General features: G+C 34.1%; 4 protein-coding genes across 4 annotated transcripts; all 4 read right to left on the bottom strand.

Annotated features, from left to right (window-relative positions):
• Positions 1 to 125: 125 nt before the first annotated feature.
• Positions 126 to 1,133, bottom strand: ASPZODRAFT_166606 (hypothetical protein; the record flags this gene model as incomplete). The annotated part of the gene is made up of 3 exons (XM_022726768.1): positions 126 to 679; positions 734 to 839; positions 912 to 1,133. 3 exons carry the CDS (start codon positions 1,131 to 1,133, stop codon positions 126 to 128), a joined length of 882 nt encoding a protein of 293 aa, XP_022580842.1.
• Positions 1,134 to 4,391: 3,258 nt separating this feature from the next.
• On the bottom strand, positions 4,392 to 7,077 carry ASPZODRAFT_166605 (hypothetical protein). Its single transcript, XM_022726767.1, has 3 exons — positions 6,982 to 7,077; positions 5,313 to 6,911; positions 4,392 to 5,259 (listed from the first exon to the last, which is right to left on the bottom strand). Exons 2-3 carry the CDS (start codon positions 6,831 to 6,833, stop codon positions 4,531 to 4,533), a joined length of 2,250 nt encoding a protein of 749 aa, XP_022580841.1. The 5' UTR covers positions 6,834 to 6,911; positions 6,982 to 7,077; the 3' UTR covers positions 4,392 to 4,530.
• A 917-nt stretch (positions 7,078 to 7,994) lies between these two features.
• On the bottom strand, positions 7,995 to 11,033 carry ASPZODRAFT_151893 (hypothetical protein; the record flags this gene model as incomplete). The annotated part of the gene is made up of 6 exons (XM_022725792.1): positions 7,995 to 8,317; positions 8,375 to 8,642; position 9,236; positions 10,146 to 10,271; positions 10,322 to 10,968; positions 10,998 to 11,033. 6 exons carry the CDS (start codon positions 11,031 to 11,033, stop codon positions 7,995 to 7,997), a joined length of 1,401 nt encoding a protein of 466 aa, XP_022580840.1.
• Positions 11,034 to 11,158: 125 nt separating this feature from the next.
• Positions 11,159 to 12,152, bottom strand: ASPZODRAFT_1948904 (hypothetical protein). The gene is made up of 3 exons (XM_022727411.1): positions 11,905 to 12,152; positions 11,330 to 11,854; positions 11,159 to 11,271 (listed from the first exon to the last, which is right to left on the bottom strand). Exons 1-3 carry the CDS (start codon positions 11,919 to 11,921, stop codon positions 11,262 to 11,264), a joined length of 552 nt encoding a protein of 183 aa, XP_022580839.1. The 5' UTR covers positions 11,922 to 12,152; the 3' UTR covers positions 11,159 to 11,261.
• Between the last annotated feature and the right edge of the window lie 2,675 nt (positions 12,153 to 14,827).

Below are 14,827 nucleotides of genomic sequence, written 5' to 3'. Positions count from 1 at the left end.
TTACAGCTACTATTTCCTCAAGTTGTTCTCTGAGATATGAAGCAATAATTAGAGTATAATAGGAAAACGCCGATACTGTAAAAGGACAAAAATTCAACCAGTATCCAGTGTCAATAGCTGGGTTTCTATCTTCTTCGATTACCATGACGATTTAGGCTGCGGCTGCGGCTGCGGCTGCGACTCAAACTTCTATCAGATCGGCTACTGTAGCTACTATAGCTAGGGCTTCGGCGTCGAGTGCGTCGAGGAGCATCCACTTGTGAATCACTGGTTCTTCTGTTCTCTCTTCTCGGTGATGCGGATCTTGATGGATAGCGCGATGAATACGATGTCGAACGGCGCGATGATCTGGAACGCGATTGGAACTGCGGACGATAGAGATCGTGTCTATCCGATGTCCTAGCACCATGCCTCCGATGGGGTGGCGATCTTCGCGGAGACGGCGAACGGCGAGAAGGATGACCGCCAGACGCGGTAGTGGGACCGTAGCTCTGACGCTTATCGCTCCCTCTGGGATATCGAGAGCGTGGAGGCGAATGTGAGAAGTTCCGCCGGGGTAGGACTATTGACACATTCAAGACAGCACCGTCAAGCTGAGCTTCATGCATGTGCGCAATAGCCGCTTCGGCGTCCGCGGGATCATAGTATAAAACATACGCTGTACCACGGTTTGTTATGACTGGAATAGGAGTCAGGATGTGGCAGAATGAATGCACGCTAGTAAAAAGCTTACAGGCTCGGTTCATCGGTAATTCGAGGGACTGGATATCTCCAAAGCTCCCGAAGATTTCGTGAAGATGGGCTTCAGTGACGTTCTTGGTTAATTTTTCAACAACCACCTTTCTCCAAATAGGTCAGTAACTTTCTGATGCTAATGAAATTGGAAGGCAAGGTTAACCGATTGCACGCACCTTAGCGCTTTTCGGGTTATTGGCAGGACTAGGTGTTCGACTACTGCTTCTACCTCTGCGCAAGTGAGACTCTCGACTTCGGCTTCGCGATGACATCCTGTTGGGAGGAGTCATGGATCGAGTCCAGCTTCCTCCATGGTCACCATTGCGTGGTCCCGATTGTAGCTCTGCGGAAGGCGTCCTACTCGAGCTCCTTGGTTTCATATCAGCTGGGGTAGCCATGGCGTTCGAGCAGGTGGATTGAGTAAATCAGCGCTTTCTGATATTTGGGGAGATTTTAGGGAATTTCCTGCATTGAATCATAAGAAAGTTGAGATTAGATGGTGGTAGGAATTGAGTCTATTACCTACCTAGGTAGCTTAGGTTAGGTAGGTGGGAAGTGATACGCGTACAGCCCCTAGCTATACGGGTACAGCCCCCAGCTATAGGCATACAGCCCTTAACGTAACCCACATACGAACCGCGCACACGGCCGAGCCGCGCACCAACCCCAAAAAAAATTAATTATTCTAGCAATTTGAAGCTATTTACACTATATATTAATAAAAAAAATTAATTACTATAGTGGTTAGGGCAGTGATTCCTCTAATAACTAACTATATTATAATTAGAGTATATTAGTGGTGCATAAGCACCATTAATAGGGCCTATTAAAGCTACAGCTTTAATAGTATCTTTAGCTTAATAAGCCTATATAATTAACTATATTATCTTCTAGACTATATAGCCTAGCTCTAGGACTAGCTGCTGCTTTAATTATTAATTCTTTTTAATATTATTAGCCTATTAAGCCTATAATCCCTTATTTTCCTCCATAAGAATTATAACATTATTTATTATAGATTCATATGCCTTTTTTATTTAATTAAGGGCCCTAATTACTAGGCTTAGGGAGCTTTATGCATAATTAGGATATTAAATATAATTCTTAAGCTTTATTAAATGCTTTTCTAGGCCTATAGGATAATAAGGTGTCTTAAATAAGCTGTCTAAGCTATAGCTTAGGGGGGGTGTTAAAGTTTAAAGCTTAATATTTAAAATTAAGAGTATTAGCTTAGGATTTAGAGGAACTAGGCCAGTTGCTAAGAATCTATTATAAATACTATTTTCTTTAATAGTAATATTATAAGCAGTTAAATAAGCCTTTAAAAAATTAAGCTTATTAATATAATATTTACTATTATAAGTATTAGTTTTAATTAACCCCCTATATATATATTTTAAAGCTGCAAAATAGGCGACATTAAGAGGTTAAAGAAGATATAATAAATAAGTAAATATATAAAGTAAAATTATATAATTCTTATTATAAATTATATTAAATTTATATATTAAATAGCTACTATAGCTATTAAGGATTAAGAGATGCTTAATCCCTTTTATTTATAATATTATAGATAGGATAAAGATTTGCTTTAGCTATTAAAGACTAATAGCATCTAAAGTCTAATTATTATTACTAACTTTAATTATCTAATCCCTAGAGATCCCTAGTTAATACTAGGCCTCTATTTATATCTTTCCCTTAAAGATAATATAGGGCGGCAAGGCTCATCTAGATGCCCTAATATATTTAATTACTATAACCTATTTATAATTTCTAGGCTAAATAATATATACTTTACTATAATATTTAGCCCTAGTTATAATATATAAAGTTATAATTAAGCCTATTATAAAGCTAGTCTTATTAAAATTATAAATATTATTATCTAGAATGCTATACTTAATAATTATATTTTAAACTAGGTTAAACCATTTATAAATAATATTAAGATCTTTATTTAATACTTATTTATAATTATATTATTATAAGAATTATATTTTAAGCTCTAGATGACATTAAATAAAGGTATTAACCTAGTTTATATTAATAGGATATAAAGGAAGAGAGAGATTATAATTTAATTAAAGAATTAAAGCTATCTTATATACTTAAGAAGGCCTAGGAGCTGTACTATACTTATTAAGAGATTTAATCTATTAAATAAGTACCTGCTCTTTAAAATTAGTTAATAAATAACTATTTATATATTTTTCTTTATAAGAGATAATACTATTACGACGGTTATAAAGTATAGTCTCTAGGATATTAAAAATATATATTACTTTATAAATAGACTTAAATTATTAATTTTTAATTACTTTAATAGCTAATAAGATCCGCCCCTCTTATTCCTCTAATTTTTTTAAATTTAGAGGCTTTTTTAGAGACATGGTGGTGGTTTAAAGGCTTCAATATCAATATATTAGGGAGTTATTAGGGGGAAGTGCGCGGCTCAGCTGTATACACGGTTTATATATAGATTATATTACCTTCTATTTATAGTTAGTATTAGTATATAGACAGCCCAGCATATACCACTTTATATACTTTATAATTTATAAAGATTAACTATAGCCTATCTATAAATTTAGCACTAGAGTCTAATAATATTAATAAGATTAAGTATAACTATTATAAATATAAGAGAGCTAATAATAGTAGTAGTAGAATAAAGACTAATACTTATAGATATAGATTAATAAAGTAGATACGGCTCTAGATAAAAATATCTTATCTATTAGTTAAGCCCTATACTTAGTCATTTATTAGTAATTATTATAGGCTTATATAATCCTAATCTTAGATTATAAATTAATATAGGAATTAACCTAGGAATCAGCCCAGGAATCAGCCTAGGAATTAGCCTAAGGATTAACCTAAGAATAAGTATAGAAATTAATATAGAAATCACCTAAGGATTAATATAGGGATTACCTTAGTATTCATGTAGGAATCAACACTACTCTATAGAATTAATTATGAGAATCAAGTATAGTCTAACTATAAATGGAAGCTAAGGGCTGTACGCCTATGGCTAGGGGCTGTACCTATATAGCTAGGGGCTGTACGCGTATCACTCTCCTAGGTAGGTAGTTAACTAACTAGTTAGAGGAATCTACGATGCATACCTAATTTTGACTAGTACTAAATAGTAGATACTAAATTCTAAATAGAATATAACTATGGTCACCTGACCCCGCCTGGAACTTTGAACTTGGTTCCAGCTTAATTCCACTTAACTAGAACTAACTTAATACTTCATTGATAGTTATTAATTGGTTATAGGTACCTAGATAATTAGAGAGTAAATATAAAACTCAGATACCTGCTTACCATAGCTTTTGGAGTCTTTTGATAACAGAGATATCATGACATGTTGAGCTCGCGATTCTGATGACCACTTCCTGTAGTTGACTACCTACCTAGGTAACTTATAACTAGTACTAAGGTAGTTACTAGATATTGCCCTTAGTTACCAACTATCTTGATACCTACTCTGCAGTTTGTCCCTTGTAAATTTGACCTTTACAGAGTGGTTACTATCTGAATCAATATTGACCAAGGGTTTGGTATCACACCTCATTTTATAGCGCTTCCAATAGATATAGCTACTAGATATATATCTATTATATGTCATATATATTGAATATACTGTTATTTTGAAAAAGTCTAGGGGGCCACTAGACCACTAAGCCACTAAAAATGTCCAGACATTATTAGAGCTTTTATATGGTCATATATTCCTGTGACAGTTATCCATCTCGCCTGAATAGCAGGATGCCTAAGATATCATTAATCGGTCGTGGAATCTCTCCAGTGTTCATAACCCTGGACCATAGCACTAGTTATCTGCCTCTTCACCTGCCCCAATGCTAGTTCAAAGTGCTCTAACTTAACCTCTTGCTCCTGGCCTGTCTCCTCTTCTTCATCCAACGCCGCATCACCTGCGACCTGACAAATATTCACTACCTCCGCACCAGAGTATCCTTCCATTTTCAAAGCCAGCCGTTCAAGATCAACCTCTGGATGTACCACGGAGTTGCGCGACCAGATAGTCAAAATTTCCTTTCGAGCTTCAAAATCCGGAGGCCCAATGTAAAGGATGTTATCCAAACGCCCGGGGCGCATGAGGGCGGGGTCGATTACATCAGGCTTATTTGTAGCTGCAACAACCAAGACATTCTTCAGCTCCTCAATGCCATCCATTTCATTGAGTAGGGTTGTCAGCACATTGACACCTCCCTGAGAGCTACCTCCACGCTTTGATGCAATTGCATCGATTTCGTCAAAGAAAATGATGCTTGGACGGGCAGAACGAGCCTTGCGGAAAATTTCTCTTAAAGCTCGCTCAGACTCACCGACATACATGCTCAAGACTTCTGCGCCTTTCACTGCCAAAAAATTCAACCCCGCCTCGGTAGCCAGTGCTTTCACTATCAATGTTTTGGAACAGCCTGGAGGTCCGTACAGTAGAATACCCTTTTTGCTGTTTACATTAAGTCTCTTCATTCGTTCCGGGAACTGGTTGTAGTTAGTATCAACACCTTGAATGTCCCATAGTAGTTTATACACACCTTTAGGGGACGTTGCACAGCCTTTTGAAGACGTTTCTTAATGTCATGCTGGCCGCCAATATCAGACCATTTGACTTTGGGTGTTTCTAGGAAAACCTCTCGCATGGCAGTGGGTCGCGTTTCCTGCAGCGCAGATATGACATCGTCCGTTTGAATGTCTATAAGAATCACGTCTTCGTTGAAGTTAATGGCATTGTCGAGCGACGATGATTCTTCGGCCTGGTCATGTATCGGTTTGACTTCAAGAGAACATCGCTGTCGAGCCTTGCGGCAAATAAGTTGCAACAATGCAAATAAGTCAGCACCGACATAGCCATGTGTCTTTTCTGCTATAAATTCCACCATGTCGTCGCTCGGCACAGATGAAGAAACCCCACGAATGGCTCGTAGAATCTCCGCACGGTCAAGAGCCGTCGGTATATGTAATTCAATTTCAATTGCCAGTCGGTGGGGCGTTCTCAAAGAGTCGTCAACGTCGTTGGGGAGGCGTGTTGCTCCTACGACGAGAACAAGTGAGCCTTTCAGCATATCCAGGCATTCACACAAAACGGAGGCCAGGGACGACGAGTCTGCTGATGTCCTCTTGGGCGCAATAAAATCCAACTGATCAATTATGATAAGGCTAGGCTGTGAGACCAGGGCTTCCTGGAAGACTTTACGTAACTTAGTCTCTCCATCGTGCATGTTTCTGGTAATAGTTGAAGTTCCGATGTTGAACGTTTTTGCCCATCTAGCAGCTTCGATCTGCCGCAGAAGTGCAGTTTTCCCAGTCCCCTTCGGGCCATAGAGTAGCATCCCCCGGCTGTGTTCATAAAAGGGTGGCATTGCAAGTCTGTGGGATGCCAAATTGTAGTCCCCAAGGCTTTCGTTGATTTGTTTGATTTGACGGGACATACCCCCGAGCCCATGGGGATGGACATGAAGGGCGGTTGCTTGTTTATATTGAGCTTTTTGATTCTCACCGATGATGATTTTCGTTTGCGGGCTGAATCGAAATAGCGTGTGGCTGCAATTTTGACCAGGGCTCTGGATTTCTGTAACTTTAAAGCTTCTACGTTGACCCTTGAGTTCAATATCAAAGACCAAACCGACGGTGAGAAGCTCACATTTGGAAAAGGGGTATCCCAGGCACCATTCCCAATGAATCTTTTCGGGATCTGGAATATTTCCATAGTTTGTGAGTTTATCATTATCCGTGGATTCCGATAGGAAGATTGTATCAATCTCTTGTACTTCACTGTCGACCTTGCTAATAGACACCTTTTCACCCAGTTTTATTTTATAACAATCCTGGAGGGCCCTTGAAGTCTGCACAACTGTGTTCTGTATATTTTCAACGGCGGCCCAGGCTATCGCAGTCTTTTCATCACCCTCGTTCTGCTTCAGACTACAGGCATCTCCAGCCCGAAGTTTGAGAGCAAGTAGTGACGAGGTTGACAAGTAGACCCGAAACGCATCTTTCAAGTCATTTCGCGGTTGCTTTGACAGCGGGCGAACAGTAAATTGGCGTGCTTCAGACATGAAATAAACCACATAGGACGAAAGCTGAGTAAACCTTCATAAATAAGGACTCTATAGATCTAATGATTATATTTAATTCTTAACGGAGAAAATTAGCAAGTATCGACAAACAAGGAGAAAATCTGAAAGATTGAGGGAGATTGGGTACCTGCAGAATTCAAGATCTGATATAAGTGAAACTGAATTTCACTTGAGTACTATGTACAGAGTAAAGTATTTATGGCTGTACATAGTAATATTCCTAAGTACAAGAAATTTTGTTTAATTTTAATATATAGACTATAGTGGGACTACTTAGTCTTATAAAAAAATATATACTCCATATGTGGGTCACTAAGTTCTTGATAAATTTTGACAACTTAGGCTTTTTATGGTAAGTAACTAAGTATCTACTGTTGGTATTAACTACTGCACTAGTTATTAAATATAGTTAATTATAAATAAATAGAAAACATCTAGTTAAGTAGCTAAATAATTACCTAACTAACTAGTCACTGCTTAGTTGGTCATGGCTAAAGTAGATAAGACCTGACTATCTGCTCAGTAGACATTAAATACTCCAGAGTAGATAGGTCACAGTCTCAAATACAAGGGTCACCAGAGTAGTTAGTTATATATGATCAGAAGAAGTGACTCAAGAATATAGGCGACTTTTAACTCCTTAAATTAGAAGATGATATATAATAATATTTTTATATAGTAAAAATAACAACAAAAACCTAGAGCTTACCCATGAGGAATTTATTGATTCAGAGGTATCATAATAAGGATTAATTATGCTCAATACTAAAAGCTGTGAACAGAGGTAGTCTTTGATATATCCATCTATAGGTAGTCACTTGAATAAATCCATTAAGTATAGCTAAGTCAATCAATTATGTATAACAACTATTGCTCATAGAAACAATTAATTAACCAAAAATTAATATAGATATATGGTTTAATCTGACCCAGATACATAGTAGCTACCACCTAATCATCAGGTTGGAGATGGTGGGCAGTATACTAATCAAAAATAAAGAGTGATTATCTACACCGACCTATACGCTAAATATCGAAAATAAAAAGGCATACCCTCAGTTCAATAGAGACATAAGTAGCATAAACCTGTAGCATAGCAGAAGACACAATACAAGAATAGAGTGATGTGACAGTTTGATTTCAGCAGCATTTCCCACCCACATTGCCATTCACGCCTGAACCTTGCTGATCTATACTCACACCTTGGGTGCTCACTTGCTCGGATTTAGTGGTGTCCATACCCTTCTTTATAGCCGAAGCAAGATTGAAGAATGCTTTCTCAATATTTGTATTGTTTTTCGCTGAAACCTCGAGGAAGGGAATCCCTAGTTCATCAGCGAGTTGTTGTCCCTGTTCAGTTGATACAGCCCGCTTCTCCTCCCAGTCACATTTGTTACCAATCAGGATCTTGTGAACACCTTCGCTTGCATGCTGTTCGACGTTTGAGAACCAGGTTCGAATATCTAGATAAATATTAATGAGAACTGTGCACTTATTGAGAAGGAACAGGAATCCCTCACTTTGGAATGAACGCTCATCAGTGACATCATAAACAAGAAGTATTCCCATCGCCCCTCTATAGTATGCTGTCGTAATTGTTCTGAAGCGTTCTTGGCCTGCTGTATCCCATATCTGGAGCTTTACTCGTTTCCCATCAAGTTCAATTGTGCGGATTTTAAAATCGATACCAATTGTTGTGATGAATGATGGTGTGAATGAATCTTCGCTGAAGCGTAGAAGACAGCATGATTTCCCAACACCAGAGTCTCCAATCAGTAACAACTTGATCTGAGGGACATATTAGTTTCACTCTAGCTGTTATTATTGATATATCTGCGGGGGGGGCTACTCACTAGGAAATCATAATTCCTCGTGCCTGCCATAATATTAACCTAGCGTGGTGTAGATATGTTTCTGTGTAATTACACAGAAAGACAAGATCCCAAGTCACCTTGCTACTGGTTTTGGTGCAAGAGTGAAGAAATATTGCGGTGTTTTCTTCACTTTGTATGAGTGAATATGCTCTGCTGGAAGGTAACCTCACAACTTCCAGATCCTAGCTAGTTAGTTTAATATCTCTCTATATAGTTAGGATGTTATTATATACCCATTTAATTCAAAGATGATCTGCGAAGTTTAGAACTCAAACAGAGGACTAGTGGATGATGAGATTTAATGGTTCACAATTCACAATTTATTATTTAGAATGTAGAAAATAGGAGGCTTTGTTAACTGACTTGATAAGAAATAGGAAGATATTGAATAGAGTAGAGTAGGATTTGCCAGTTATTGGAGTAAGTGTAGGTGGCTGGAAGGTAGGGGATGGATGATATGCTAGCAGGTAGATAACAAGTAACTACCTAGTTAACTACCTATCTAACTCTGTGGTGGTGATAGTAGTACAGGGTACTCTATATGCAGGACCTTATTTAGCCCACTTCATCTACCACTACTGCATATATTAAAGTTAATCAGCATTATAATTTATTGAAGGTATAAGTATAAATTTTAAACTTATTTATTTAGAAATAGGTCCTAATTGTAAGGAGTGATGATATTATGAGTTCTAATTATACTTATAAACTCTCAAGGAGAATGAATGATAATATAACATTACTATAACTAGTACTAATTTAGGAGCTTAAATCTTGATTGATTTCCTATATAAAATAGAGTGAAATCATATTCCATTCACTAATAAATAAATAATATACCTGTTTAAATTCCTGAGGTCTATATATCTCAAACTTAAAAGATGAATGACCTATACCAATATTGATAAATCATCTAGATATCCAGCCTTTTAAGTTAGAATATTTAGATGACTCCTGATAATCAATATGGAAACACATGAAAAGCTGGATTTGACTCTAGAGCAAGGTTGGTAAATTTCAAGTTGATGACAGACTTGTTTGAACCGAATATTAAACATTGTGGGAACTGGAAATTTGAGAATACTAGAATTTTATATCAAATTCAAGACTGCCCTCAATTCAAAATGACTTCGAGTAGACCCAAGTTATTCGTTCAAGAACTCTGTGTTGGGTGTCGATCCCATGTTGCAGATTCAGAAGTTCCTCTACATCTTCCCTGAATTCCCGGAAACGTGTGCCTTGAAATGTGGCTCTTGCTTTCTGAAGTAAAACTTCGGTTTCACATATAAGGAGGCCATAGTCCTTGTAAGAAAGAATGCCGTCTGTTGTACAGTTGGACAATGTTAAGGCCCTGGAAACATTTCTATACGCTGGTCAGGTACAGAAGAAAGATCTTTTTGGGATTTTTCATACTTACCGCATGGCACGCCTCAAATCGGTTTGTTTTTTACCAACCTGCAGCCCCTTTCGGTTGCTGAAAAGGCCATTTGTCCACACGAAAACCGCATATGAAACCAATATACCCGGCGTTAGGCCAACAAAACTAGAGAGCTATCAGTATGGGATTCTCGAGGAACACGGGGAATTAAATACCCAAAAACAAGCTCTTGACTTTTGAGAAGAGCATTAATGCCACTCATTGCTATTTCAACGTCGACTTTCGTTTTTTGGATTTGAATCAACAGAGCACGAACGAGGTCTCCTCTTATAGCCCCTGAAAATGGTGCTCGTAAATCTCTCTCATAGGCCCTCAAGACAGGTGTTAAATCGCCTTCCTTCACCCTTAGCATTAGAGTATCAGTATCTGCCACCAATGCGCCGTCTTGCAAGCCAGGACGATCGCGAATAAAATCAACAACCATTCTCTCTAGACTAGCACGGTCAGCCTCGAGACTGTTCTTGCTCATAATTGCGATTTCACTGGTTTCATCGTGTCTGATTGTCCCAATCAGTTTGCGAAGAGGGCCCAAAACCCAATTATGCCAGAAATCCATGGATGTTGATACTGCATCAACCACTGACTGTATAAGCATACTGCGCCTATTTTTTATGAAATTAAATATGGTGCTTGTTGAAAAGACCATAAAAGAGAGTGGAAGCCAGTATCGAACTAGGCGGGACGGTCGCCCGTTACGGTCAACGCAAACAGTAGATGCAAGTCTGTTTCTGGGTAAGAGTTCCTGATGAATATGGGCTAGGCGTTTGATGACCAATCGAGGGTCTTGATCCGACTGGTCAGACTTGTTCCCAATTGCTGCCGTGATTGTACTCTCAAATTCAGAGGGATTGAGATCTTTGAATCCATGTTGAAGAACACTTTCTAACATGGCCACACTTCTTCTGACAGCATTATGCCATATTTCGCTTTCAGACAGATTGAAACTGTTCCCAGACAAGCGATCAGTCTGCTTGAATGAAAGCCATTCTCCTACTAGGAAACCAATACTGGAAGCAGTTACGCTCCTGGCAGCTTTTAAACTGCCCCGCTTCTGCTGTGCTTCGGACCTGCATGCCACAAAAGACGGAGGTAACCCTATCCGTAGATAGGAAATGGGATTCTTCAGCACACTTTGTTGGATGAATTGATGAAATTGGGACCACCGAATGGACATAAGCAGTGTTGAGGCCGGTGCTGTGGAAGGCCGGCCAGTCCAGGAAGGGTATCCTTGCACTATGTATTTCCAAATTCGAGAAGGTGATGTTTGAATTGAGTACAGTCCTGTGTACCAAAAGGATCCTAAGACCTCATCCCAGTACCAGATCTCATTACTTATTTCGAGGGCCTGGTCTAACAGTGAATGAACTGCTAAGCCAATTGAATGTGCAGTAGCTTTTGCAGATATCAGCCATAGTAGTTCAGATTCATGTGAAGAAAGGTATTGTGATGATAATGACGAATCATCATGGAGATGGTTCACTTGACTTAATATATCAAGTAAAGTCTCTGAAGATAGAATTGGGTGTCTTTTGTATGTATAAGAGAGCCCATCAATAAGTTTCTGATAATGAGTCCAGTTGAGAGACTGTATCTTTGGTTGAGAAAGGCTTAGTGTAGCTTCTTGATTGCAGGTTTTCAGGATACTCAAATAAATATGGTTAAATTGAGCATCTAGATCATGAAGAGTACTAAATAGTTAGTATAGGAAGATTATATATCTAAAAGGTTTAGTACTCACTGATCAATTAAAGACATAATCTGAATAGAATACACTTCATATAGATGAAAATAGATAGAATTATTGATTGGTAACTAGCACTAATTTTGGAAACTAGAAGGTCAGCTCGGTATTCTTACCGCTTATCGCCCGCCGCCTTCAGGAGGAGGCTGATGTAGTGACTAGCCCCTGACATTGAGACATCCTAGTCCACATATAGCGCCGAACTAATGTGTGAATATCAGAGGCCAACTAATTATTGATTAGAGATATCATACTTTAAGAAAAATTGTAATGTCTATAGGACTAGGAAATAGACTATAAATATATGTGAGAGGTGTGTGCTAGATGAGGCTTAAGTAACTAATATCTGACAACCTTAGTTTCAGTCAGAAGGTGACCCTACTAGAGCTCCTAGATAATACATACATTCAGGGCTTAATTAGACCATGGGTCTAATTATAGTGGTCTTTTTGGCCTAGTTAGTTGGTGCTTGCCTGACTGTCACTTTCTCACACTTAGTATAGTGACACTATATAATTACCTCTTAGTTACTTAATAGCTAAGTCTAAATAAGAATTATATTAGTTATATTAACTTTATTATTATTAACTTTATTATTATTATTATTACTAGAGCTATTAATACTATTATTCTTTTTTATTAATTATAATTAATATATTACTTATCATAAAGTAAATATTATATTACTAGAATCATAATAATAGTAGTTTATGTAACTATTTCTTAAATAGCCTATAATAATAATATAATAGTCTTAGGATTTATATTTATTAATATAATAATTATATAAAATAAGAGCCTTAAAGCTAATATTTTAACTTAATATAATCTTAATATTAATTCACTTATATTAAACCTTATTTTTATAACCTAAATGAAAGTATATAGCTTAATAAAAAATAATAAAATTATTAAGACAATTAAAAATAATCTTTTCTTTATCTTAATTATTAAAATATATTTTAATAATATAAGTATAAATATTTATAATCTAGACCTAATCTAAAGTAATATCTTAAATTAAGATATTTATAATACTTATATTAAGTAGTAAAAAATATATTTTATAATAAATATAAAACATATTAAAATAAAAGGTTATATAAAGATTATAATATCTTAATTAAATAAAATAAACTTCTTAAATTTATTCTAAATTAAATTATTATCAATTATATTAATAATCTCAAAGAAATAAGTTTAATAATTAATAAGAACTTAATAAACATTATATTATAAAATAATATTATAATTATATATAGCATTTATTCTTTATATATAATCTATTTATTACTATTAAAGTATCTTATAAGGTGATAAATATTTACAAGTTTATATAAATAATTATTTAATACTATTTAGAATCTTAAAAAAAAAGATTTATAAATTTAATTATTTTATAAATTAAATATTAAACATTATAAGCTTTAAGGACTTATTTTAAATATATTTTATAACTTCTTTTATTAATAGTTTTTTAAGCTTTTATAATTTTATTAGAATTTATATTTTCTTATAAAATATTATAAGTTTTTTTAGCTCTTTTTATTTATAAAAGAGCCTAGATTTCAGCTAAATAATATAAGGATTCTCCCTATATAGAGCTAATAATAAGATAATATTAAACTAACTAACTAGATAACTTTTAGAGATAAATATTATCTATAATATATAAATATATAATAAGGTTAGGCCCTAATAATATATAAATAATAAGAATATTAATAAGAAATAGTTAATAGATAGTTAAGTAAATAATATAAAAAATAACTATATATTTAATAATAGGTATTTATATATTTATTATAGTTAATATACCTCTTTAGTATTAATTAAATTATTAATATTATAGTTCTTTATAAGATTAATTATATCTAGTATCTTAATAAATCTTTAATAATTTAGGCTATTAAGAACCTTAATAAAGCTATTTATAAGTATTTAGGCTATTAATATTTAAATAATCTTTAATTTTTTATCTTATACTTTTTAATAAAGTTAATATTAATAAATATTAATATATTTAAGCTATATTTATTAAGAGTAGATTATTTTTAATTAAAAGGTTAACTATTTATTAATTATTATATAAAATTATAAGCTTATACTTAAGATTAAATTTAATATTATTAAATAAGTATTTCTACTAGAAGAGGTTCTTATTAATATATAATATAATTATAAGCTCTATTTTAATTATTAATATTATTATTATTTTTTACTTTTTAAATTATTTATTAACTACTTTTTTATATAAGATATAGAGATATCCTTTAGTACTCTTATAATCTTAATTATCTTTATATATAATATTACTTATATATATAAAAATATTAAGGATCTTAATAATATTCTTAACTATTAATTATAGTCTTATATATTAAATAATAAGAAATTAAGTATTATATAGATATTAAATAATATATTTTATAGCTTTAATATATTTTTAAAATAAGTTCTTAAGAAATTAACTTAAATTATATATAATTTATAATATATCTAGTTTTATAATAATTATAGTATATAAAGTAGATCTTATTAATTATTAATAATAATAAGTTTATTTATTATTAATCTTTATATTATTATAGATAAGCTTCTTAATTATTATAGATATATTTAATAGCTTATAATTTATTAGTCTATATTTAATAATAATAAATATAATATAAATATCTTAAAATAGCTATAGTTTCCCTTCTTTTTAATCTTATTAAATCTATATATTTAGGAATTATTCTAGTTTTATCTTATATATTTAATAAATACTTATTAAGATATTAAAGAACTATATTACTTAAGCTTTATTTTATTTATAATATATAAGGATAAAATTATTAATATATATTATAAGGATTAATATATTATTTATATATAAATAAGAATCTTTATAAAGCTTTATCCCTAAAATAAGTAAAGT

The sequence above is a fragment of the Penicilliopsis zonata genome (assembly GCF_001890105.1).
Source record: "Penicilliopsis zonata CBS 506.65 unplaced genomic scaffold ASPZOscaffold_7, whole genome shotgun sequence".
Lineage (NCBI taxonomy): Eukaryota > Fungi > Ascomycota > Eurotiomycetes > Eurotiales > Aspergillaceae > Penicilliopsis > Penicilliopsis zonata.
Note: the sequence above shows the minus strand (reverse complement) of the source record. Positions and strands in the feature narration are given on the sequence as shown.